Source organism: Leucoraja erinacea, chromosome 25 (genome assembly GCF_028641065.1).
Source record: "Leucoraja erinacea ecotype New England chromosome 25, Leri_hhj_1, whole genome shotgun sequence".
NCBI lineage: Eukaryota > Metazoa > Chordata > Chondrichthyes > Rajiformes > Rajidae > Leucoraja > Leucoraja erinaceus.
Genome location: NC_073401.1, coordinates 21,190,428 through 21,217,985, shown reverse-complemented (window position 1 = coordinate 21,217,985; position 27,558 = coordinate 21,190,428). Strand labels below are relative to the sequence as shown.

General features: G+C 42.8%; 2 protein-coding genes and 1 long non-coding RNA gene across 3 annotated transcripts in view; 2 read left to right on the top strand and 1 right to left on the bottom strand.

The window, feature by feature from the left end:
- Positions 1 to 2,052, top strand: part of mycbp (MYC binding protein) — a 217,074-nt gene extending 215,022 nt beyond the window's left edge. Inside the window, exon 6 of the mRNA XM_055656015.1 lies at positions 1,190 to 2,052. Within this exon, the coding sequence (XP_055511990.1) occupies positions 1,190 to 1,234 (45 nt within the window). The 3' untranslated portion in view covers positions 1,235 to 2,052. The remainder of the gene's footprint in view (positions 1 to 1,189) is intronic.
- Positions 1,853 to 4,886, bottom strand: LOC129709546 (uncharacterized). The gene is made up of 2 exons (XR_008725522.1): positions 4,796 to 4,886; positions 1,853 to 2,707 (listed from the first exon to the last, which is right to left on the bottom strand). It is a non-coding gene; the product is annotated as an uncharacterized LOC129709546 (long non-coding RNA).
- On the top strand, positions 4,879 to 27,351 carry rnf185 (ring finger protein 185). Its single transcript, XM_055656012.1, has 6 exons — positions 4,879 to 5,117; positions 6,065 to 6,083; positions 10,399 to 10,511; positions 16,928 to 16,982; positions 24,204 to 24,321; positions 25,728 to 27,351. Exons 1-6 carry the CDS (start codon positions 4,915 to 4,917, stop codon positions 25,823 to 25,825), a joined length of 606 nt encoding a protein of 201 aa, XP_055511987.1. The 5' UTR covers positions 4,879 to 4,914; the 3' UTR covers positions 25,826 to 27,351.
- The last annotated feature ends 207 nt before the right edge of the window (positions 27,352 to 27,558 follow it).

The following is a 27,558-nucleotide window of genomic DNA, read 5'->3' as shown; positions in this document are numbered from 1 at the left end:
TCTGTTATGTGTGGGTCCAGACTAACTAGTGGCCTTTGGGTGAGACAGATCCAAATGTCATCTGAGAGAAAAATCAACAATGTGAAGTAAATTGAGACATTATATTTAGTGATTTTTTTAATTACAGTGTGTTATCTCACTTCCCTTAATTCCTCTATTACCTGATGCTGGGTACACATTATTAAAATGTTTGAAATAATTTTATTCAAAGTTCAAGGTCCAAGATCAGTTTATTGTCACATGTACCAATGAAATTTGAGTTACCATACAGCCATACTAAGTGAAAAGCAACAAGACACACAGCCACATAAAATAAAATTTAACATAAACATCCACATAAAATAAAATTTAACATAAACATCCACCTCAACGGCTCCCCACATTCTTCACTGTGATGGAAGGTAATAAAGTCCAATCTTCTCCCTCTTTATTCTCCCGCGGTCGGGGCTGTCAAACCATCTTCAGTCGGGGTCATCAAAGCTCCCGCAGTCGGCTATACGAAGCCCTCGCGTCGGGGTGATCGAAACTCCCTCTTTGGGACAGTTGAAACTCTCTGCACTCTAATCGGTCTCTAACCAGTGACTGCGGTCTCCACGGTGTTAAAGTCCACAGGCCTGCGGTTGGAGCTCTCTACAATCGATCCCTAGCAAAGGGATCGCAAGCTCCACGATGGTAAGTCCGTGCCGCGCCCGCGGTTGAAACGCCGGGTCGGTCTCCAGGAAAGGCTGCACAACTCCACGGTTAGGCCGCAGGTGTGACGGAAATACGATACGGAAAAAAATCAGATCTCCAGCGAGGTAAGAGATTGAAAAAAATTTCCCCCAGGCCCCCCAAACCTCCACATAAAACAAACCAAGGAATACTAAAACATACTCTTTAACACGTAACAAAAAACGAAGAAAGGACAGACAGACTGTTGACGAGGCAGCCACTTGGTGGTGCCACCCAGTGGAAAAGTTTGCAAGCGTCAAGTTAGTTACTGTGAAATTTGTATTTATAATGTTAATTTCCATTTACAAATGATACAATCCTTGTATTTAATGAGACATTGATTAGAAATCTGTTATACCGAGAGCATTGCGCTGTTTCCAGGTTTTTCACCAGCTAATTTTAGTACATGGTCCTGATGCAGAAATCGGCTGTGGAATATGAACTAAAGCTCTAAAGTGTTTCAAATTGTTTTCCTCAGCTTGCACAGTTCGAACCCCCCAAAGAGGAAGGGCAACCTGAATAAATCGTCTATCTGCATTGTCAGAAGAATGGAAGAAAGGAATCTGAGAGACCACCTGACAAATTGTATTGAACTTGAAGAATTGATGTACACTGTGGATGGCAGCCAGTCTTTCAGGTTACACGCACCAACTGTATCACCACTTTTACCTGACCATATTCAGTGATGTGCCCCTGTTGGTTTCTTTGAACAGAATTTTGGTCCAAGCTCTGTGGTGGGACAAATAAATTATATTTAACTTAATTCACCATTAAACCCTGCCCAGGAAGTTTGATTGAGAAATGGCCATCAAATGCAAGATGAATTGCGTAATTGACCATTGACGGAACTGTTTTAAATTTTAGACTGTAATTTTGTCACCAGAGAAACGTTGCACACAACTATTGTTTTGAGTAAGCATGCAAGTTTGTTGAACACTTTTTGCAGTCTGGAGGAAAGCTGTAATAACAGGCTAAGATGTATTATTTGTGTTTTGTTTCCTGTTAGAATGGGAATGGGATTAGGAGGTAAAGAAAAAGATAATTACTTCAAATAATGTTTGGCCAATACATTCTGTTCAGAAGCCAACATGAACAAGTATCACCTTTGTCCAAATCTGAATATGAGTATGCATGTTGAAGATTTCTTGTTCTCCAGTGGCCTGGCTGAAGGTGATGGCTACAAAGCAGCAGTGAGTCAGGAGTGGCTTATGAAGAACCATATCAGTTGTGTGAAAGAAAACAGAACTTATTGGCTGATTTTACAAATCTTCCACTATTTCTAGTTGTACAGGAGTCCAATTTTTCCTTTTGATATTTACTTAATAAATCTTGTTTGCACAATATTGTTCTGTTTATTTCAAAATGTACAGGAGAGACCAAAAGTAGGTTCTTGTTCTAAGATGTGTGATATTACAGTGAAAATTTCAGCACAAAAGGAGACCATTCTTTCTGTGCGGTGGTTCCACCACTTCAGTTGGAATTTTGTCCAACTATGTAATTCAATCTCTTTTTTTTTTTAATTGTCTCTTGCCTGTCTATTGGGTGGTATTATTTGGATGTTTTTACAATTATTATGCAATTGCACTATTTGTGGATTTGAAGTGTATTTCTCACTTTACTCTGTCCAGCATTATTATTTTCTTTTTCTCCTTTCTGGCGTCTTTTGACTCTTCAATGTACTTGTTTTGCTTCTGTGTCTTTTATTCTTTCAGATTTGAGTATTGCTGTTAAGACAAGCTATCATTATCCATGATTAACTGCCCTTGAGAAGTTGGTATGAGTACCTTTAGACCAGGCTATTGTTGGATCCGTTGCCTTGATACAACTACAAAAGATAACACAATAGCACTTGTCTGAAGAAGGGTTTTGGCCCGAAACGTTACCCATTTCCTTCGCTCCATAGATGCTGCTGCACCCGCTGAGTTTCTCCAGCATTTTTGTGTACCTTCGATTTTCCAGCGTCTGCAGTTCCTTCTTGAGCACCACTTATGATAATCTGTGTAAATCCAAAATATGCCTATTATCGAATTGCAAACCAGTATGAACCCTATTGATGTTTGCCATACATTCAGAAAATTCTGATAACAATTTAAAATTCACTGGCTTTTTCAGGAGTCTCTGCAGTTGGTACATATTTCATCCAGTGTGTTCTTTAAATTACAAATTGAGAGAGAGTACTTTTTCGTGAATTAGCTTCTTTCCTGAATTAGCTGCAGCAATCTCAAAATGAACTGAGAAATCACAGAACAACCCAATTATCTAATTCAGTGGTGCATATATTTTTTACCAACAAAGAAAAATGGGCCGAATTGACAAACCAGGTTGTTTATGCTGGACATTTAGTGAACATGACAGTGCCAAACATTCTGAAAAGTACTTATTTCATTCCAACTGTGCCCCAGGGTTGGAATCCATTGGCAGAGCATGAATTTCCAACAGATCTAATGTGGAAAAAAGACACAAAGTGCTGGAATAACTCAGCGGGTCAGGCAGCATCTCTGGAGAACATGGATCGGTGATTTAAAATTATCAGAAGAAGGGTCCCGACTCGAAATGTCACCTATCCATGTTATCCATAGATGCTGTCTGCCTGTGGTATTCCAGTATTTTGTGTCCTTTCAAGCTCTTTGATAGTTTTGACAGCTTGGGATCAATGAAATAAGATCAAGTAGAACAAGTTGTCCTACAATTTTAGGCTGTACATACCATATGCAAGAAGAAGAAGACAGCCTGGGGGGAGCAGTTTAACCAAGTCTCAAAGTGATAGATTCAATCAACGTTCTCGGGGTGTGTGAACCAGAGTATGGTTGAACCAGCTCTCAAAGCATTTCTGGAGGAGTGGCTTAACTTGCTATCAAAGCAATGCCAGGGTTAGAACAGGGAAGCACTCACCCCAGGAATGCCCTCCTAAAAAAGGAACTGCCTTTTTTAGTTTTGTTTATTATTGGCACATGTACAAGTGCAGTAAAAGGCTTTTTTTTGTGTGCTATCCAGTCAGAGGAAAGACTATACATGAAAACAGAGAAGCCGTCCAGAGTACCAACATTCCAGTGCAAGATATAATTGAAATGTAGTTGAAGTTGCTGTTAATTTGTTCTCGTTAAGTACAAACCAAGGTCATGGGGGAGTTTAAATATCTCATTGCTCATTGATGTTGCATGCTATGCACCATTTTTCTAATTAAAGTGTTTTGATCACTGGATCCCTTTCCATCGACCGTTTATTGACTGGAAGGGTAGCTATAGATTGTCTGTAAAACAAGGTGATATATTCTAAGCACATTACCTGCATAAAGCATTCTCTTCTGTTGACATCCCAACCAAATTTGATTTTAATTACAGCTACTCATTTCCTGGTTCTGTGGATATTTTATTTTGGAATAACTATAATTAATACCTTGTCTATTCATAGCCCAATGACCCAATAGTCTAACAGTAAAAGTCGTCAACATACCCAAATCACCCGAGCCTACCTGCATGTTGTACACTATGTTTAAATAAAAACCCACAGCAAGTAGAAATAGCTTTAATGACAAAATGCGTTAAATGTAACATTTGTATCTAATGGAATCATTTATCTAATCTATTCTTAGTATTAGAATAAATAAATAAGAGTTAAGAGGTAAGAGATATATAACCAACTGCTATGATATGGCGTGGAGAGCCTACTCATTTGGTGGGGTGGGAACAACTTGGGTGGGCGCATAAGAGCCTCAGTAATACTATGTGGGAGAAAGACGTCGTTAACCCAGTATCCTTGTCAATATTTCTCCTTAATAGCACAAAGGGAATGTCTATTCGTGTGCAATTTGTTCTTTATGGGAACTTGCAATGCGCATTGTGTTGCTAACTTTTCTATATGGAGAATAAAAGCCAGGCGTCGTGAAAACCAACGTGTATACATGCGAGCTCGCCAGTGGAAACAGTGATCTGCTTGCATTTGCATTAACAAAACACGGTGGTTGTGCACGAATCGCTGAAAATTGAACGGAAAAGATTAACCATTAATCTGGGCGGTCCCGTCCAAAGATTATAGAGGAGCTCCTCTATGATCTTTGGTCCCGTCCACAGATCCTATATAAGACCTTTGGTCCCGTCCTGGAACGTTCCCTCGCCTCCTGTTCGTCCGGGGAGCGGACTCGGACTCGGCCGCCACCCGGAGCGGTTGCTAAGGCGCGGTCCGTTCCGGTGACGGGCCGGATGTATGCGTGTTACTGGTGGGGAAATGGCGAGCTCGGGGTCGGCGGCGCCCGGTGCGGACAGAGGCCCCGGACCCGGCCCCGGCCCCGGCTCAGGCTCAGGCCGCACCTCCGGGGAGAACGCGAGCCAGGACAGCACGTTCGAGTGCAACATCTGCTTGGACACGGCCAAGGACGCGGTGATCAGTCTCTGCGGTCACCTTTTCTGGTGAGGAGTAGACAGGGAACTACAGATATGCTGGAATATTGAGCAATACAAAGTGTTGGGAGTTACGCAGCGGGTCCGGTAACATCTGCGGGGAAGGTTCTCCGGAGATATTGCCTAACCCGAGTTACTCCAGCATTTGCTTTGTTTTTTTTCTGGCGAGGATCGTGAGATGAGTGTGGGTGGATGATTGCGGAGCGTGGATAGGTGAGGAACAGGAGATGAGGGAATGGGTTGGTGGGGTACAGGAGATGAGGGAATGGGTTGGTGGGGTACAGGAGATGAGGGAATGGGTTGGTGGGGTACAGGAGATGAGGGAATGGGTTGGTGGGGTACAGGAGATGAGGGAAGGTGGGTGAGTGAGGAGTAGGAGATGAGGGAGGAGCTGGAGGTGAGGGTGGATGGTTGAAGTGTAGGGGTGGGGGTTTTGAGGAGCAGGAGAGCGTGGCAAGTGGGGAGAAGGATTGGCGCAGGAGAAAGGAAGGTGGAGGCTAAGCTGTGCTGAAGGAGTGAGTGTGAAGGAAGAGAATGGGGTGAAAAGTTGATCAGGGGAACAATGGCAGACGCAAAATGCTGGAGTAACTCAGCGGAAACAATGTTTGTGGGAAAGTGGACCTGAGTGATCTCAGGAGTGTTATTGTCACGTCCCAAACGGAACAGTGAAATTCTTACTTGCAGCTGCACAACAGGACATGTAAACTATAAACAATATAATAAACAAATAAGTTTATATATTTTTTTTTTGTTTATCATGTATATTTTTTATATACACACACAAAACAAACAATAATAGTACAAATACAAAATGGGTAATGGATGGTGGAGAACAGAGTAGATTGGATGGGGTGGCATAGGGTGGTTGTGGGAGGTGCTGGTGGGACATTTACTGTTTCTAAAATGCTAACCTGTAATTCATTTTTGTTTTTGTTGAAACCCACGGATATCTACAGCTGGCCTTGTTTACATCAGGTACATTTCTGTTACATTTTCTTTGCTCTAATTGTAAGGATTGAGAAGGCTGGGGTGGATTAGCCGTTAAATTGCTTGTTGGTTCCAGTGAATGCATATGTTAAAATTCACCCGCTGGCTGTTGAACTGAGCCTCAGTGGTAGTAATGAAGGGAATGGGTGGCATAGGTGTTATCTATTAGAGAAGATCAGGGCAATCTTGTTAGTTCCCTTCAGTAGATGGCCCGTTGTCTACAAGGCACAAGTCATGAACAAAGTGGGATATTCTCCATTTGTCTGCAGCTCCAGCTACAGTCAGGAATTTCAGTACCATTCAGTGCAAAGCACCCATCCACACACAGATATTTCCACTTAACTCCAGGTTCCCTTCAAAGTTGCAAATCATCCTAATCAAGAAATATATCAGTGAGTTCAAGTTCAAGTGAGTTTATTGTCATGTGTCCCTGAGAGGACAATGAAATTCTTGCTTTGCTTCAGCACACAGAACATAGTAGGTATTTACTACAAAACAGATCAGTGTGTCCATATACCATAATATAAATATATACACACATGAATAAATAAACTGATAACGTGCAAATAACAGATAATGGGTTATTAATAATCAGAGTTTTGTCCAAGCCAGGTTTAATAGCCTGATGGCTGTGGGGAAGTAGCTATTCCTGAACCTGGTTGTTGCTCCTGTACCGTCTACCTGAAGGTAGCAGGGAGATGAGTGTGTGGCCATGATGGTGTGGGTCTTTGATGACACTGCCAGCCTTTTTGAGGCAGCGACTGCGATAAATCCCCTCGATGGAAGGAAGGTCAGAGCCGATGATGGACTGGGCAGTGAAACCTTGTAGTCATCAGATCTAAATCCTGCAACTCCCCAGCAAAACTGTGGATTACCTTCATCTAAGGACTACATTGATTTGAGGTGTTTAGGCCAACTTCTGGAGCACTTAATGGGTAATAAATGCGAGCTTTTGCAACAATACCTGATCTCAAAGAATAAAAGACACAGCTGTGAAATGCAGAACTGGGAAAATGTGGGGAAAAATTGGTTTAAGTCACAGTGGTGTGGAGAGAACAAAAATGAGCACCTGTGATGGTGTGGTGACCCAAAGAAGCTAAACAGTACATGTTGTTAATGAGATCACGCAGAGGCTGGGTGTTAATCATAATTGATCTCTCGAGAATATGTAAATAGGGGAAGCTGATTGAGGATGGAAAGAAAACAAACAAACATTACTGGAAACCTGAAATGCAGAACAGCAGTTGGTGGAAATACTCAGTGGGTCAAGTAACATCTGTTCAGAAAGGGGAAAAAAACATTAATGTTACAAGATCTTGCAGAACTTGCCAATTTTTACACTAACAGGAAAGAAAGGTTATCTGAAATTATTATTAAACTGTCCAGCAATGCGGTCATTCAGTTTTAGTTGAGTTTTCCAATGTAGAGTAGACTACAATATAAGCATCAAATACATTCTTTATAGTGGAAGTAATATTACCTTGTAGCCACAGTGTTTATGTACCTGGACTAGTTGGATGTTTGTGTCAACTGTGTTCTCTTCCTCATCACACTTATCTCCAGTAGAGGTCATTTACAGTATGGATAATTAACCTATCATATCTTTGGGTTAAGTAAAAGGGTAAATTGTTGAGAGTAGGTCATTAGACTCTTGTCATTGATTGTACTTAAATGGCAAGAAACATTGATGCTGCAAGCCAGTCCTTGCCTGAAAGTTCTCCTAGGTCTTGTCACATGAAGGCAAAGAGTGTTTTATTTTCTGAACATTTATAAATGGAACTTAACATTCTGCTGTTTTAGTTTAGAGATACAGCGCGGAAACAGGCCCTTCGGCGCACTGGGTCCGCGCTGACCAGCGATCCCCGCACATTAACACTATCCTACACCCACCAGGGACAATTTTTCAATTTACCAAGCCAAATAACCTACAAACCTGTACGTCTATTATCGGCAATCACAGATAGTCAGGGCTCTCGCTTAACTTTTTTTCCCTGTTGCCAGCTGGGCAACCTTGGCAGCTTTTTAGGTTGCCAAATGACAGTTTAGGTGGCCATTTAAGATGGCTTGCATGACACGTGCGATAATGTGTCAGACAAAGTGCGTAGTTACTAGTCGGAATTATACTCAATGAAACATTCACATATTATTTCTGCTTCAAATAAAGTCACAAACTAAACATATTCACCAATCAAGACATGATATATCCCACAATGACATGCAGCAAAATTATAATACAGTATCTCAACTCTTTCTGCACATTGCAATTAATGCAATTTCTATTAGTTCTTTCCACTTCCAAACTAAAATGTGGTTGGATTATTCAGCGTATTATCAACCTGTGTCAATAAATCCTGGACCATGGTAACATATATGCGTATGTATAGTTGTGAATGTTGCTCATTAAATAACTACAGTACTGATACTCCATATTAAGAGCATTGATTTTGCCATTAAAATGAATTCTGTAATATTGTGTTAATGGTAGCAGTGACAATCGAACACTGCGGTTTTAATGTTTCACGTGTTCACAATTTAATTCATCAATCTTTATGGATTAAAACAAATAATAACATTGGGAATTAAAAAAACATTTGATTGCATTCCGTTATCAAACAGTCAGTGTTCGTTCTGAAGACATTTCCAGCACAATTGGGTCATGGAGGGGGGGTGTGTGTGAATCAGGGCAGGGTGGATAGATGGATGGGGGGGGGGGGGGGGGGTTAGAAGGCAGTCGGTGCAGAATGGATGGATTGAGGCAGGTGAATTAGTACGTGTTGGTTGGAGTAGATAAAATTGTGAGGGGAGAGCACGGGGGATGTCAGTGGTGTTTAATGGGGGGGTTCAGTACGGGATGGATGGGGGTAGACAAAAGTGCTGGAGAAACTCAGCGGGTGAGGCAGCATCTATGGTGCGAAAGATATAGGCAACGTTTCGGGTCGAGGCCCTTCTTCAGACTGTTTCCCCCCCATTCTTCTTGAATGGGAGGATCTGAACAGGATGCATGTGGGGGGGAGGTCAGCGCAGGATGAATGGGGGGAACGGCCGCGATAGCGGCTCCATCTCCCCCTCCCTCCCTCCTCCCGGCCTCGACGTGCGGGAGGGTTTGTTTTGAAAGCGCCGTTAGCGGGTTTGCAAGCAGCAGCCGCTATCATGGCGGGCGGGGTGCGGGAGAAGGAGGAGGAGATGAAGCCGCTATCGCGGCCACTGCATGGCGCTGTTCGGGAGCCCGTCATTCGCTCCGACCCTTCCTCACCCCGCACCTAGTATCTTTCCCACGCAATACAGCCGTCACCACCGACACAAAACGTTGCGTTCCTTTTCTCCATTGATGCTGCCTGACCGGCGGAATTACTCTAGTTTTTTGTGTCTATCTTCGCTACAAACCAATATCTGGTTGCCAAGCAGGGCATAATGACTTGGTGTTTAGGTTGCCCGGCGGCGCTTTGAGTGGTCAGTGGCACCCGGGCAACCGCTAATTTCGAGCCCTGATAGTGAATAACAAATTTGCAACTATCCACTTTGGTAAACAATCAACTTTTGCAAAAGTGAGAATAGTAAACTTTTAAATGCATCAAATGTTTCTTTCAAATCTCTATCATTTATTAGACTTTTTGTGTAATCTCTTCAAAATTTCTGAGGACTCTGATCAATTCATTTCTGTGGCACATCTTCAATTTTAATGATGACACCAATCCCTTGACTTTCAACTCCCTTTGGAGTTTTTCTCCTAAAACTCTGCATCTTGCCTCTCATTTTAAGGTGCTCCTTAAAATTTATTTCTGTGGTCAGGCTTTTCTTCAACCCTCATTAACAGCTCCTTATATGGCTTGGAGCCAGGTTATGTTTGATGATGTTCCAGAGAGACATCATTTGATGTTTGATTGCATTAATGATGCAACGACAATGCAAGTCTCTCTTGTTGCCCTTGCAAGTAAAATGCAGAAACTTGGTGTTCAGGTGTAGCATGTAATTTGAAAGATAAATGGCACATTAATTTTAATATTACAAAGGACAATTTATTGCATTTTTAATTGAAACAGCATTTTATCTGAAGTTGCACTGTCCTTTGGTTCTCCGTGAGGAAAGGCTTTGGGGAGTTAGGAGTGAGTCATTTGCTGTAGGATGCATAACAACTGACTTTCAATTGGAACCATGGTATTTTGGCTATACAGCTGCTCTCTCGCTTTAACAGCATTGAGTATATTATTTATATTATTATTTTATTAATTATATTATTTATGGTTATTTAATTTGCCTTGAAATTATCATTAACAGAAAGCATGTGATGTTTGTGTTCTGACAGTGGTTGGAGACCAGACCTAATCGACAGGTTTGCCCTGTCTGCAAAGCAGGCATCAGCCGAGACAAAGTCATTCCCCTTTATGGAAGAGGAAGCACTTGTCAGCAGGATCCCAGGTGAGCAAAGCAAAGCCATTGCAACTTGCCTCCAGTTGAGGAACTGCACTAGTGGTTGCAGCATTCCCTACACTTCACTATGATCTTTGTGTAGAAATCAGATCACAGGGAAAACTGGTAATGAGTGGATGATTAGTTATGATATTGAACTTGGATTTTAAGTTGAGTAAAGTTAACCTGAGTTTCCGAGTCATTAGTAAATACTGTAATTGTTACTTGAAAAGCGGGCTGTGCAATACGTATAATTTGATTGTGGCTGAAGCAAAATACTTCATGACTTGGGAGGTTGCTAGACCATCCACCTCCCACCCGTGACCATCTGCAGTGGTGGTATGGCTCTTTAAATCAAGCCTTAACTTAACCTTCTGCTTTGACCATTTCATCCTGTTCCACCCTCCTTATACTTGGGTAGGCTGTAGAATACAACAACAAAATAATTATTGAGGTCCCTTCACCACTTTCTTTCTGAGTGACTTCTCTTAATTGAACAAAAATAACAAAAAAAGATTATTGCAGATGTTGGACATTTAAATAAAACCATGCAAGAATGTTAGAAAAACTGGTCAAAAAATGCTTCTATTTGCACAGACGTTGTTGATTTCAATGGTTAAATGGTGCTTTATTGCTAGATATGCAAAACACAATCAAATTATTTTTTGAGTCGCCGGATTTGGCGCCATTTTCAAAGTCTGGTCCGTGCACTAGGTCAGGAGTGGTGCCTCATTCAGTCAATTTCTGCAGGGCCTCCAGCCGTTGCGTTCGTCTGGATCATTCAAAGAAACAATGTCACTCTCTTCACCCAGCCACCTTTCTGCCTTGGGGATGCCTCCCTCAGCCGACCCTAAGGGAACGGAAGGTACGGCCCTGGTTCACTTCCGTGCCAGCCTTGCTACTCGCGACTGTTGTCGCCAGCCACCTCTTTGGTTCTCCAGTCTTTTGGGGACGAGCAGGGGCAGATTCTCTCCCCCCCCCCCCCCCCCCCCCCCCCCTCCCTACAGGCAGGCCGTAGCCCACTAGGTCTTTCTGCCTCCAGCTGTGGGTTCACCTAACTGCCGGTCATAACAATCTCAGTGTTGGCGTAGGCGTGATGTTGTGGCATGGGTGGGTGTAGCCAGGAGGGTCTAATTGCCACCGCTCGCCAAATATCCGCGGTTAATTCCACTTCCCCAGCTTGGCATTTCAGTTGCTCAACATGGATATTTTTAAATGTGGTAATGTTTTTTACTTCTATGACTTGCTGCAGACAACACTTGCAATTTGATCACACCTTGGATGATCAGCCCGACACTTCACTTCCTCCATCTCTGTGTTGGTGCTTGTCTCAACTCACTTCCAATTCTTCAATAGATTAACTCGAACCAATCTCCTGGTTGCTGATATTTTTTAATGAAAATTGGCCTTTCCTGTTTGTCCTTTCCGTGCATGTCACATTTCTACACAACTCAATTACATCTCCCTTCAGCTTTGTTCCAAAGCAAATTGTCACGATAGTCTCCCCCCAACTATAGTTCTCCAGCCTTGTCAGTCTCCTTGTAAATGTTCTGTGCACACACATTAGTGCTATCACATCTTTCCTCAGTATGATGACTAGAACTGTACATACTGTGACCTAACTAATAGTACATACGCTTCTAGTATGACCCTGCCCTTGTATTCTGTGCCTTGACCAAGTGAAGCAAGTATTTTGTCTGACATCTGTGGGCACTACCGCCGTCTCAACGAGGTCACAACACATCCAGGTCCCTCACATCCAGGACTTCAGAGCAAACCTGGACTGTGACAAGGTATTTTCCAAGATTGACCTGGTATGCGGCTACCTTCAGATTTCCGACATCCCCGTTCGGGCTCTTTGAGTTCCTGCGCATGCCTTTCGGCCTCAAGAATGCTGCCCAAGCTTTCCAATGGCTCATGGACACGGTTGGCTGTGGGCTGGACTTCGTGTTCATCTACTTCGACGACATCCTCGTCGCTAGCCACTCTCGCCAGGAACACCGCACATAGCTCCAGCAGCTCTGCCAGAGGCTCAACGAGCATGGCCTGGCCATCAATCTTGCCAAGTGTCAGTTTGGCCTCACCCCCAGCAACTTCCTCGGCCACCACATCAACCAGGATGGAGCGATCCCGCTCCCGACCAAGGTCGAGGCCATTCGCCTCTACTGTGAAGGGACTCCAAGAGTTTGTCGGCATGGTCAACTTTTACCACCACTTCATGCTAGCAGCCGCCACAATCATGCAACTGCTGTTCAAGGCCCTGGACAACAAGCCGAAAGAGCTCGTTTGGGACGTGCGGCCACGACTGCTTTCGACTACGCTAAGGAGGTGCTGGTAAAGACAACGATGCTGGTACATCCACGGGTCAACGCACCAACAGCTCTAACGGTCAACGCGGAGTGCTGGAACAACTGATCAAAGGCTGGCAACCCTTCGCCTTTTTCAGTCGTCACCTGAGAACCCCCCCCCCCCCCGAGCAGAAATACAGCGCTTTTGATCAGGAACTCCTCGCTCTCTACCTGGCCATCCGGCATTTCCGTTGCTTTTTTATGGCAGGGATTTCTTAGCTTTCACCGACCACAATCCACTCACATTTGCCATTGCCAAAGTTTCTGATCCTTGGTCAGCCCGACAGCAGCGACACTGACCTACATCGCAGAATACACGACTTGTGTCCAGCACATCGCAGGCAAGAACAACCAGGTCGCAGATGCGTTGTCTCTCACTGCCATCAACGCTCTGGCCCCAAGTGTCATCTCCACGGCTGTGGCGGCCGCCCAGCGAGAGGATGAAGATTTGCTCGCCTACCGCACCACCATCTCAGGCCAGCTGATGGAGGATGTGTGATTCTGGCCCGCTGACACCACACTCTTCTGCAACGTGTCTACGGAACAGCCAAGACCCATCATCCCCACTGCCTAATTGTCGAGCTATATCATTTAAATATTAAACGAAGTAATTTGGAGGGGGAGGGGGTGCTGGGAGGCAGCGGCTCCAATAGCTGCTTCGCTGTGCTGCCCCACAGATGGACGAATCTCCTGACTCCTCAAGCCCCCCAGATCCAAGAACGAACAGCGTTTCCCTGTCACCCCCTACTCTGTGGGAGAGAGGCTATCCACCCACTTTAACATTAAAAGATGATTAACCAACTCGAGCTCATCAAACTGGAAGCAAGCCCGAAATATTAATTGGAGAAACTCAGCGGGTGAGGCCGCATCTGGCGACGTATCGGTTCTAGACCCTTCTTCAAACTCAAGAAGTCTGAAGAAAGGACTCAAGAAGTCTGAAGGAGGGTCTGAACCTGAAACGTCAACAATTCTTTCTCTCCATAGATGTGGCCTCACCCGCTGAGTTTCTCCAGCATTTTGTGTCTAACTTCGATTTTACCAGCATCTGCAGTTCTTTCTTAAACATTCAGAATATTAGTTGTTTGCAAACGTGAACAGGATGTTCGGGCGAATGATCTCTAAGGCTGTATTGAGGACGGAATCTTTACAGCCCACATTATTCACCCCCACCCCCTCCCCGGGTACCCACACATTCACTAGTCCAGGGTCTTGGTCTGCCGCACCTCTTCACTCCTGACCGGATTTCTGATATTTAGCTGATGGAGGTTAACCATTAGACACACAGTAAATCTCATTTTATGTGGTTGTTTAATTACTTTCAATCTTGGAGAATTTGTAACCGTACAAAATGAAATGTTTTCTGAAAGAGATTGCAAAAATTGCACAGCCAAATGCCCACGCCAGGCCTGAGCTGACTGATATGAGCGGACACCTTGATTACAACAGATTTTGTCCACCAAACACAAACTCCGTTACAAAGAGGTCCCTAATTACGAGGATAGACTGTACTTGTACTTCTCCAGATTGAAAAGCCTTTGCCACTTTTGTGCCCAAATAAACAGCCATTGGATATCTTTTTGTCACCTAGAACTTGCAATGTCTCTGCCAGATTTGGTCAGAAAACCTATTGATTTATATTAAATAATTTTAGAGTAGTCAATCTATTGATCAGTGTGTCTTTGGGATGTGAGTAGGAGTAGGTTGCTCAGAGTAGGTGATTAGACATGGTTTTTAGAAGTGACTTTTGATTGTACTTGAGACGAGTAATATTCATGTAAGGTCAACCCAAGCTTGAATATTTTCCTACTGGTGCTTTGTTGAGGCATTTGTGCTTTATTTTCTGAGGAGTTACGAATAAATTCAACATTCTGTGATTATCTGCATCACAGATGATGACAGAGCCCTTCACAGACAATAGAATTGTCCATTGCTTGTGCATTCTCCCACTAAGCTTCAATGATTATGCTTCAGTTATTATGTTTCAATTTGTATCTAAGATTTTGTTCCCCTGAACAAAATCCAACTCGCTATTTTCCCTTAGATCCTGTGAGCTCGTACTTGCTTCTTCAATCTGCCACGTGGAACTTTCCAAACACCTTGGTAAAAATCATCAACAATGAGCTAGTTTAGGATTGAATCTGTCACTTCTTTAGGATCTCATGGGCGTTTGTATCCAGCCTGCCACGTGGGGTCTTTTCAATAGGCAATAGATAATAGACAATAGGTGCAGGAGCAGGCCCTTTGACCCTTCGAGCCAGCACCGCCATTCAATGTGATCATGGTTGATCATCCCCAATCAGTACCCTGTTCCTGCCTTCTTCCCATATCCCCTGACTCAGCTATTTTTAAAAGCCCTTTCTAGCTCTCTTGAAAGCATCCAGTGAACCTGCCTCCACCGCCCTCTGAGGCAGAGAATTCCACAGACCGATGCAAGACAATAGGTGCAGGAGTAGACCATTTGGCTTTTCGAGCCAGCACCGCCATTCAATGTGATCATGGCTGATCATCCACAATCAATACCCCGTTCCTGCTTTCCTCTCATATCCCTTGACTCCGCTATCTTTAAAAGCTCCACCCTAACTCAATTCAAAATGCAATTAGAATATATCACACTTGTTGCCCTCATTGACCCTCATTGTTACGTCCTTAAAATTTAATTGAATTAATCAGACAGGATCTACCCATAACAAATCCAAGCGTTTGAAGGGGTAGGTGATCCCCTCCTGCTCCTGTAAGAGACTTACTTGCTTGCTGCAATACAGGCCAGTGTAGATGGGCAAAGAGGTTGGCATGGCCATGGTGGGCCAAGCGGGTTGTTTCTGTACTGTACAACTGACTCAGAGCTGGAATCTATTTGATGGGCTGAATGGCTCCTGTACTCATGATAATATAACTGATGATCATATTTATTAATGCTGTTAAAGGAGAAATATGAAATGGGAAAGATGATTCTAGATTTGGCTAGGATGGAATTCCATGGAATGAGAGTAAAAGTGGTAAACTTGGGGAAAATGCAAAATTCAAAAATTATTGATTAGTCGGTCAATAATAATTTGAGCTAGAACCAATTTATATATATCCTCCTCTCCCTGGTGCTGTCCCTCAAAAAAAATGGTGGTGTGCTGAAGTACAAAAATACAGGAGCAACATGTAAAATATAAGAACTGGTGCAGGTCCTGCTGGCAAGGAAGATCAAGTCAGAGCTACAAAAAGAGAATGAAAAGATATTTGCAGTGGATATCCATGTCCATGTCATGAGATGAAATGTGTTAGGTTGTGTATGGAGAGAGGTTGGCCAATGTGGAATCTGTGGACACTTTTATAAATGAAAATAAAATAATGGAGAATGTTGAAGCATTACTTAATAAGTATTTACTGCAGTGTAAACTACTGCCGGGTGTCATGAAGCACTAAAATTGAATCAATGCGAGGGATTCGGTAGTTAATGTGATACAGCAGGAAAGAAGATAATGTTACAAAAGTGTGACATCCCTACAATCTGATGCTTTTTATTCCCAGGCATTAAAGGATGATATTATTGTGCTCCTCTAGCTTTAACCAAAATGTTCTTTATTCAAAAACGATTCTTTAGATTTAAGATGTTTAAACTTGTGTGAACATCACTCTATTGTGATGTGCATCATTACAATGTCATGAACAGTGACACAGATGACCAGCGGGATGCTGGGGTTTGTAATACAGTTGGATCGGTTACCTTATAGCTGTGCAACGCCATTGTGGGAACACTGAGAGCATCTCTGGCCTTGGGGAGAATATATTGGTCCAAGAGTGAGTGCAGCAGAGGTCTATCAAAATCTTAGCTGAACTTCAATGATTAAATAATTAAAGTGCATAAGCATGGATTGTTTTCCTTTAGGAATGTTGTTTTGGAGCACTATACCTCCCTTTCTTAATATTCTTTTCAGGCTGCTATAAAATTGTCAAAGGTAAATATGGTATTGTTTAATAAAGGGAGTAAATGGTAAATCTAACGGTTACCACTGAGCTATATGACCTGGATTACAAAGCAATTTGTTGTACTGTAGTTTAATGTAATGGCCAACCATTTCATTTCAGAGAGAAAACTCCTCCAAGACCACAGGGACAGAGGCCTGAGCCAGAGAGCAGAGGGGTGAGTGATGCACTTCCTTTGTTTTCAGGGCTGTGCAAAATAAATGAAGCTGTGAAGAATGATGTGGAGAAATTATAGGATTATGCAAATGATTTGAGACAACGGTAGGTTAGTGGTTGGAGTTCTTCACCTTATGTTCTGGACATAAAAAGACAGGAAGATAAGAATGAGGGAGTTCAGTCGATACATTTGCAGAAATATAGCAAGACAAAGAAAGAAGCAGTTGAGTTCACACTAACTCTTCCAAAAAGGAATCCTGTTGAGTCAATTCACCCCAAGTCATAGAGTCATACAGTGTGGAAACAGGCCCTTCGACCGAACTTTCCCACACCGATCAATATGTCCCATCTACACTCTTTTCCTATATCTCAGGAAATGGTTCTTTCCAGAGATTTTTGAAGTTTACTGTACACTATATCTGCCATTTATCATTTAGTTTGCCATTTTTCATATTGAACTTTTATCTACTTGAAGACTTTTCTCTCTGCATAATTAACTTCATCAGTTAAAACAGCTAACATAAATAGACCACATGGGTTTGTGAGGGTGGCGCGGACCAAGTAGCACTGAGGTTTATATAAGATGCAGCATCTTCCTCTGTATAATAAAGATATTTGCTAAGGATTACAAGATTATGGCTGCTCTTGCTAAAGTTATCGAAAATAATTGCTCTGCACAGCAATAGAACATGCTGCCCTATTTAATCAGATCATGGCTCATCGAACACTGCATTTCCTCACTGCATTTCCTCATTTATTCCCCTATAGACAAACTTGCTTGCCTCAGCCTTCAGTGATTCACAATCCTCTGAGATAAAATTTATTATCTTGGTCATAAATAGGTAAATATTTATAAATCTTTGTACCAGTTCAGAATTCCCTCAACACAGGAAATTTGTTTGGCATCTATCCTGCCAAGCCCCCTTGGAATTGTACATGTTTCAATAAAGTTGTGTCTTATTCTTCAAATTTCCAGTGAGCTAAGGCCCAAACTGCTTTGGTTCAAAAGCAATCCCAGGAAAAGTGAACCTTTTATGAAGTGCCTCCAATACAAGTATGTCTCTCAAACAGAGAGACCAAAACTATCTTCATTATTCTCAGTGTGGTCTGCAGTTGTGTACGGGTTTAACAAGCCTCCATAAGGTTGTACTTTATCTCTTGCATTAAAAGTCAACATTTTAATTGTCTTCTGAATTACTACCTGTACTGTTTGCTAACTTTTAGTGTTTGATGTGCACAGCCAACACCCTATGTAAAATAGTGTCAAAGTCTGCCACTTTGTACAATATCCTATTTTTTTATTTGTGCCAAGTGGATGACCTCATGTTTCCCTATATACTTCTCCATCTGTCAAATTTTGGCCAGCTCACTTAACCAAGCTAACAAGCTGTGTGTCATCTTCATAACTTGCTCTCCTGCCTAACATTGTCTTTTCTGCAAATCTGGCAGCAATGCACTCATTCCCTTCACATAAACCATTAACATAGATTATAAATAGTTCAAATAAATTATACTTGGCCATTTGATGCCCCAGTTGAGAACTGCTGCAGTCTGTTCACACAGAGAGTGGTGAATCTCTGGAACTCTCTGCCACAGAGTAGTTGAGGCCGGTTCATTGGCTATATTTAAGAGGGAGTTAGATGTGGCCCTTGTGGCTAAATGGATCAGGGGGAATGGAGAGAAGGCAGGTACGGGATACTGAGTTGGATGATCAGCCATGATCATATTGAATGGCGGTGCAGGCTCGAAAGGCCGAATGGCCTACTCCTGCACCTATTTTCTATGTATCTATGTGCACATCTCTGTGCCCTTAAAAGCACCGCATATGTGATATCATTGGGTATTTAAAAAGGGGTTTGGGGTTTTGCACACTTTATTAGATGGGGCTTTCATTAAAAAAATGTGGACCCACTGATCTACAGGACTTAATGTTTACTTTGTCTATTTGTATACTTTTGGAAACTCTTGCTGTCTATTTTTGCTAGCTTTTGCTCATAATCTATTTTCTACTTTATTTTTCTTAGTTATCCTTATCTATTTTCTCAGTCATCTGGCTAACCACCAACCTTCACAAAATTGCATGCCTTTATCTGTTAACACCATTCTTCAATTCCTTAGTCGGCCACACAAACCATCTTTCTGATGGAGTTTTTTATTTCCCAATGGAATCTACCTATATTGTATGAACACAGAACAAACTGTACAGCACAGGAACGGTCCCTCGGTCCATGATGTCTGTGCTGAACGTGGAAGCAAATTCAACTAATCCTTCTGTCTGCACGTGATCCATAGTTTAGTTTATTGTCACGTATACTGAGGTACAGTGAAAAGCTTTTTTGTTGTGTGCTATCCAGTCAGCAGATAACAAGATACAAGATACATTTAATTGTCATTTGGACCCCTTGAGGTCCAAACGAAATGCCGTTTCTGCAGCCATACATTACAAACAAATAGACCCAAGACACAACATAATTAACATAAACATCCATCACATTGCTGTGATGGAAGGCCAAATAAACTTATCTCTCCACTTTACTCTTCCCCCCCCCCCGATGTCAGAGTCAAAGTCAAAGCCCCCGGCTGGCGATGGCGATTGTCCCGCGGCCATTAAAGCCACGCCGGGTGGTGCGATGTCGCACACCGGGTCTTGCTGTTAGAGCCCCCGGCGTGCGCTCGCAGAGTCCCGCGGCCATTCCAAGCCGCGCGGGGCGGTGATGTTAGGCCCCGCTCCAGGAGCTCTTCAACCCCGCAACTCGGGCGGGGGAAGTCGCCGTTACGAGAGCCCTGAAAAGCGGTCTCCCTCCAGGGACCCGCGGGCTCCCGGAGCCGTCGTCCACAGACCTGCCGTTGAAGCCGATCGGGCCGCAGCCCTCGGCTCTCCGGTCGGGCCGCAGCAGCAGCAGCAGCAGCGCTCCTCCACCGCTCCACCCGCTCCGGACTCGGCCAGCCCCGCGACGGTGACGGTGAGTCGTCGGCACCAGAGTCCCCGGTCTCTTCCTGTTGGAGGCCGCTCCTCGTTGCAGCCCCAACGACAACGGAAACCCGACGAGAAAAGGTCGGGTCTCCCGTGCAGGGAGAGATTTAAAAAGTAACAAAAATAACAAAAACTACATAAAAACATAGACAAAAAATAATAAAACGCGGACAGACTGCAGAGGCCGCTGCTGACGAGAGTCACGCCGCCCACCAGATAACAATCCATTCTTTGCGTTTCCATGAGCCTATCTAAAAGCCTCATAAACGCCACTGTCGTATCTGCTTCCACCACACTCCTGGTTGCACATGCCAGGCACCCACCACTCTGTGTTTTAAGAAAAACATCCTGCATATCACTTTGTCCTTCTCACCTTGAAGTCATGGTCTCCAGTCTTTGACGTTTTCACTCTGGGGAAAGAGCTTTTGACTGTCGACCCTATCTGTACCTCTCATAATTTTATAAACGTTGATCAGGTTTCCCTTTAGTCTCCAAAGCTCCGGAGAAAACAATTTAAATGTGTCTAATGTCTTTATAACTAATACCCTCTAATCTAGACAGTGTAAACTTTATCCTCTCCAACGCCTCCATACCCTTCCTGAAATGGGAGCTAGAACAGAATACAATATTCCAAATGCCACCAAACCAAAGCTTTGCAATGCAGCACCATGACTTCCTTACATTTGTACATCATGCCCCATCTGATGCAGGCAAGCATATCAATATGCCTTCTTTACCACTTTGTCTACTTTTGTTTCTACTTTCCAGGAGCTATGGACTTGTATCCTGAGATCCCTCTGTACATCAATGCTGTCAAGGGTCCTGCCATTAACTCTTCCTCTCATACTTTCTCTTATATTTGGCCTCAAAGTGTCTCGCTGAAATATCCAGTCTGCTTTAACCACCTCTATCCTCTTACCTTTAAGACACTATTTGACTGAAGTTTTTCAATCTCAAAATAAATGTGCTAATACTCTACAATCTTATCCAGAGGATCCTTTAGCGTGAGATCATTTATTTGTCCTGTCTCATTGCACATGCCCACATGTGAAATAACCCATTGTTTGGTGGAAGAGAAGCGGGAAGCTACTAGGATCCAAACACGTTGCCTGTATCTGTCCTATGCACTTATCCTCTTGATTTATCCGATCTTATTGAATACTTTTGTTGCCCAAGATTATTATAGTACCTTCTTCCTTATGAGCCCCCTAAATGCAACTTGATCAAGGCAATTACTATCCCATGTCTACTAACTTGTCCCTTTTGACGACTTCCATTTATTTCTTCTCTATCAAAATTGAATCTACGTCATGAACATCTGAATAAAGATCTTCTCTCACTGAGATCCACCACCTTCCAAAATATTAGGTGCCCAGGCATATTCAGTTCCTAGCCTTGCTCACCTTGCAACCGCTTTTGGTAATGACAGTCAGTGATATGTCAGAGTGTCATCAATTTATTTGGCTCGGTTGTTTTGCACATTACTGGGCTTTTTATTTTATTGCCTTTTGCCTTCTCTATTTGCATTTCATGCTTCAGTTTGTACGTTTTGCCCCTCTCTGTCTCACTCTGATTATCGTTACCCCTCTTGCTACACAGCACTACAAAGTTGTCCTTTTTAATAGCTTCAAATGTCCCCTTACATGAACCTTTATCATATCTCTTCGTGATCTTCTTTGCTGTAAGAACCACCCAGCTTTTCCAATCTGTCCAATTTATTCAATTAATCAGATCATTTACCAGTGAATTAGATCATGACTGGTCGGACCTCCATCTAACTGCCTTGATTTCTCAACTGTTTTATTCCTTGCGCCCATACCGTTTAAAGAATAGAGGAGAAACAGGCCTATATAGAATACTCTGGACATGTTAAATACCTTTTGATCCAACTACTGCGTGTTGTGTTCATGTTCCACTTGCTTTCTCCCATGTAGACAGGATTGGAGGAGATATGGAGGATAAATATCTCTTTCTCCTGACTCCTTGGCTCCTCTCCACCCACAAATCAGAAGTGCCTGGCATAGTCCCCAGTTACCTGGATGAATGTACCACCAAACAAGCCAGCACCAGCACCAGCTACGATTAAGTAACCTGTTTGGTTGGCTCCGCATGTGGCAGCTTCATTATTTGTTGCCTCCGCTACTGTCTACAGTGTATATTATCTACAAATGCACTTGAATCACTCTCTTGGGGTACTCCCAAGAACGTCTCCCAAACCAGGACATGGGCAACATGCACATGAGAACACCGCATTTGAAGGTCCCTTCCATCCTCTCTGGACTTGGACAGGTGTTGCTGGGTCTACATTCTGGAACTTACCATGCAATAGTCTTCATCTATCAAAGTCCCTTTGAAAGGAAACAAAGGCAGACTTGACTTTGTATATAGTATCTGTCCTAAGTACTTTACAGGTAACGGAGTATGGATTAGGGACAGGGTTCAACCCAGTAAGACCACTGTCATATAAGGTCATGGCTGATTTCATTGTAACCTTACACATGTCTACCATGGTAGCCACCATGTCGTTGGTTACACTACCATGTACTGTATATAATGGTAACTGTATCATTAAGAACTGAGAACCAGGCGGTGTTATTTGAATCGTGATATATTCATATCTTATCAGTCTCAAGAATATATGTGCGCAGTGTACTTTTGTAAAATAAAGAAGACCGACACTGGCAAATGCTTGACTGAAACCTGTCTTTGTTTCTGTCTACTTGCCACTACTGTAATATCTTGCACATGGCGACAAGGATCCGATTGAATTTGTGAACTCGGCCTTTAAATTCTGCGCAGGACTGTTTTAACAATATGCAGTAGAGTTGAACATTTTACACGGCAAATACGGAGCTGTGTCGCAAGTGTTTCTGAACTGGACACAATAGACTGCAGATCCTTCTATGTAGCGTAGGGTAAAACAACAGCGGCACGAATCATCTAGAGATTGTCTTTGTGTTATGTCTATGTGACAAAATGGCATCCATAAGATACATCGGCCAACTAGGGATTTTCGACAAGAACCGTGAAACCTTTAGCTCGTACTGTGAGTGAATGGAAATGTTTTTTAGTGCAATTAATATTATTGAAGCTGAAGAAACAGAGGGTTGTGATCAAGTGCAGGTAAGAGCACAAAACAAGGCAATTGGAATGCAAAAAGGCCATTCTATTAACTAAAATTGGTTCTGAGGTTTATGTATCTCGCACCAAAATCCTAGTCCCAAAGAAAGCAAAGAATATTTCATTTGAGACTTGTTGATGCTCACTTCAACCCTAAGCCCATAGAGATTGCAGAAAGATACAAATTTCACACAAAAAAAACAGAAGTCTGATGAGTCTGTGAGTGAGTACATTGAAGAAGATGTCTCTACACTGCAATTTTGGGACATTTCCGAATCGAGTTTAGTGTGATAGATTTGTATGTGGATTGCTGGAAGAGGGAATCCAATAAAAATTACTGAACACACCAGCCCTTACCTTTGATTTGGCATGCAAAACAGCCTTGGCCATGGAATGGCATCTCAAAGTGCATGTGAGTTTCGACCAACGCCGTAATATCTTCCACCTTTCACCCTCTTACATATCAAGTATTCATCTTCCGCTGTATTAAGAATATCCAACGCCTCTGCACTCATTGTCCTTTAGGATGCAGGAAACCCTGGGGCAGTTCACACAGCAGGTTTTCACAAAGAGAACTGGTGATAGAATCACCTGCTTTGGTGATGTTGGGATCACTACTGATTAGGACTCCGGGTATGCTAACTCTACAGCTTTTCAAAGTAATGTGTGCTCTTTAGCATCCACCTTGGAGGACAATATTAATTAACATCATCTGAAGCATAATTTCTCACAACAGCCCTAGATTTTTCTGCATGCATCTTTAGAGTGGGACTCGTCCTGTAACCCTTGTGACTGAGACATGGCTGATGGCTCTCCGTTTACATTATTTACTATGACTAGCTCAGTATAGTAAACATATACAAGTTATGTAGCTCTGTCTCAATTGTTTAATTTGTCATTGATAGCTGCACTTACAGAGAGCCAGTATTAGTTGCTGCCGTTGGGAGTTTATCCTTCATATCCAAGTTCACTGTCAGTGACCTATTAACCACCCCCTGTCCACATTGCCTTTGGTTCCTTCATTTTTGGAAGTGCTGTGGGTTTTTGTTTCGTCACAAAGAGCTGGTCTGGACCATGTTTGTGCTTGTATTGGTTTTGTGTTGAATTACTGTCATAATCCCATTTCAGGGTTTCCAAGGTTTTGGCTTTGGAGATGGAGGATTCCAGATGTCTTTTGGGATTGGTGCGTTTCCATTTGGGATTTTTGCAACAGCATTCAACATTAATGATGGCCGTCCGCCTCCAGGTACATGATTTAAAATGACCCTTCTCCACCCCTCCTACATGCTTACTGCTTAGTATGCAAATGGTCAGCTCTCTGTTAGAGTTGTATGGTTTGGTCTCTTCACATTTGCCTCTGCACATTACAGCATACCACTCGCTAGCAGTGGTAGATGTTCTGGAAATGATTGAAGCTGGGAGATGGGCAGGCAGCATATTCAGTTTGCAGCTCTCAAAGCAAGATTTAGAGCAGTGTAATGGCAGCGTTCTGAGGGGTTCTCGGAAAGTCCTAATCCAGCAGGACAACTAGGACGGGGCGGGGGACGGGACAGGTTTTCTTAAATAGACACAAAATAGAACAAGCCATTTATTTAATGCTCTTTGTTTAAATATTGTGCCTGTCATGTAGAGTGAACATGCTTACTGCTACAGACAGTTATTCCAGAGAGGATCTGTCAAGTTTGGCTTTGATCAGTTTAAGGTGATTAGCTTTTGTGAGCTCTTGAGTTAAGACTATTTTTAGTTATGAGGACCTGCTGTTGTGCTGATACATCAATATGCTCTTGTTATTTTATATTAATATGTAACACATTAACTCATTGTTTTCTTGTAAGTGTAAACCTTGTGCAGCCACATAATTCTGACATTATTTTTCTCACGTTTCTGTTTATCCCACATTTATCTGATGCCCTTAGTTGCGTTCTTTGCATTCAGTTCATCTCACCGTCTGGCTCGGTGTTTAAACTTACCATTTCTTCGCACGGTTTGTAAGCTTAGACGGATTATAACGTCAGAGAACCAACCCGCTTGTATTAGTGCTAAGAATGTCAGAGACCTTACCCAGCGCTTCGCGGTCGTGGTCTTTATGCAAATCCTTTGTCTACATGCCCCTCACCTCAAAAATCTTTTGGTATAGTCTTGCAACTTTTCATCAGGACAGACATTTAGTCTGCATTATTTTGCCCTTTGGATTGTCCCCATTGTGTTTGCTCCTTTGAGAACTCCAAAGGCAATAAACTTTATGATCTTGAACTGCAAGCACACAAAGAATCATGAATACTCGCCACTCCTGAGGATTAACCTTTATCTTCAGCTTTTTGCTTCTGTTTTATCTGAGCCAACCTTTGTGTTTCTGTCTGCTCCATCTTGGACTCACTGTGTGCATGCTTCCATGTTTGTCCCTAATGTGAAGGATAATGCTAGTGTACGGGGTGATTGCTAGTCGGAGCCGACTCGGTGGGCCGAAGGGCCTGTTTCCACGCTGTATCTCTAAAAGACGAAACAAGCCATGTGAACGCAGTGACCATACTTAAGACTGATTAATTGCCTGTAAAGTACCCAATGAAAGGTGCCATCTGTATTTACAGTCTATCTGTATTTAATGACCTCCAGCTGGTGGATTCTCAGTGTGTTTTTCCTCTCGTCCCGCAGCAGTCCCTGGAACGCCGCAGTATGTGGATGAACAATTCCTGTCTCGCCTTTTCCTCTTCGTGGCTCTTGTAATTATGTTTTGGCTCCTCATTGCCTAAGGACAAACTGGCAGCGATCCTTAACCTGTCTGAAATGTGGCAATGAACTATCCCAGGTCTCTGTGTTTTTCTACCTTTGGATACCTATTAGGTACAAAAATCAGATCTAATAAGTAACTAAAATCAGCTTCTAAAGGGATATGCTTTAATGGACTGTGAATGTGATTAAAAGGCTCTTTTTTCTTGGGCTGTAATTCTGTGGCAGTGTCCATTTCAGTATGGAAGGGTGGTGTGCCTGCTCACCTCACTGAAAGCTTTTGGAGGTCTGTATCTTAATTCAATCACTGCTACACTGTCATTTTGAAAAGGGCCAAAGTACATGTTTCTTAACAGAAGGACTGGCCCTTGAAATGAAACAGCTCAGAGATTTAAGACGTGTCGGTAGCAGCACGTATCAGTGTGTTTGGTTGATATAACCATTTGATGAAGGCAAATGTATAAACACCACTCGAGGACTTGAATACGCAGTGAAACCCAATGTTGAGAGCCTATCTGCCTGCTCAATGAATAAAGAAATTCCTACAATACAATTTAAAGAAGGACTGGGAACTCTGTGAAAAACATTGATATGTATTGATCATTGCTTATGGGAAACTCACTGTACATGAATTGACTGCCATGTTTCCCTACATATTATTGACCACACTTCAAATACATTTTTGTGAAAATCTTTGATATAAATTAAGGGTGGTAATAATTGAAATTCCCTATTTGCATAGTTCCAATTTCACCCTGTTAATCACTGGCAAAGGGTCTTTCATCTGCAAAGTTGCGTGTCAGCCAGGTATCCTGTTCTCCCCATCCCTGCTCATGCTAACATTGAATGGGTTTCTCAGTGGCAGATTACCTACTCAGGTGGCTGCATCGATGGATTTATTTTAATTAATTGTTCAGGGGACCTGGACCCGGATGGCAATTATTATCCATCCCTGACAGCCCTTTGAACATGTAGTGGACGTTTCGGAGAGCAGTTAAGTCTTGATCACTTTGGTGTGTCTATAATTGCAAGTAGACTGGACTGGGTAAAAATAGCACGCTTATTTGGCCTTACCCCGAAATCTAAGCCTGAGCACGCGGAGCAAGGCTGCAACCCCAACTGGGCTCTTGCAGTTGTTTAAAGGGGTAGGTTCAGTCCAGGCGACCGTGTTTGATCGGAATCCCCACTGGAGCTGAAACCAGATGTACCAGGCTGCAGAATGATGTTGGCCATAGCAGATGTGGCCATCCTTGGAACCCGATTCACCCATGGTGATGGTGTGGAAAAAATGAGGTACAGATAGGTGAGGGCAGAACTGCCTCCATTGTGTGGAGACTGGGGAGGTAGTTCTGTCCTTCAGTTCGGTGAATTAGTGGAGCTCCTGGAAGTGATTGGGATTGCCCATGCCCTGATGGGTTGACAATGCATGGAGAGAGTATCAGCGTGAACTGAATATGGGTGGCATTTAAAGTATCAAAAAGTATTTTTAATTTAATATCCTGTTTCTGGCTTTGTATCAGATGTCAAATAAATATTGAACATTGATCAACTGATGACCTATTGTCATTTCTTTATCCTGATTAATGGAAAAATCAAAACAATTTATTCACTGAAAACCTTCATTGGCAATAAAGGGTGGAGCTCGGCAAAGTTCTGGAATTATGCTTAAGGAGTTTGAATCACCTGGTGGTTGCCTCTGAGGCAGAACCTATTACATTTAACCCCACTCCAGACTTCATCACACAACTCAGTGTTG

Excerpts from the sequence above, each read along its gene's own strand:
- rnf185 (XM_055656012.1), top strand. The coding sequence starts at position 4,915 with ATGCGTGTTACTGGTGGGGAAATGGCGAGCTCGGGGTCGGCGGCGCCC. Across the intron at positions 10,512-16,927 it reads ACTTGTCAGCAGGATCCCAG|AGAGAAAACTCCTCCAAGAC; the intron begins GTGAGCAAAGCA and ends ATTTCATTTCAG. Across the intron at positions 16,983-24,203 it reads CTGAGCCAGAGAGCAGAGGG|GGTTTCCAAGGTTTTGGCTT; the intron begins GTGAGTGATGCA and ends ATCCCATTTCAG.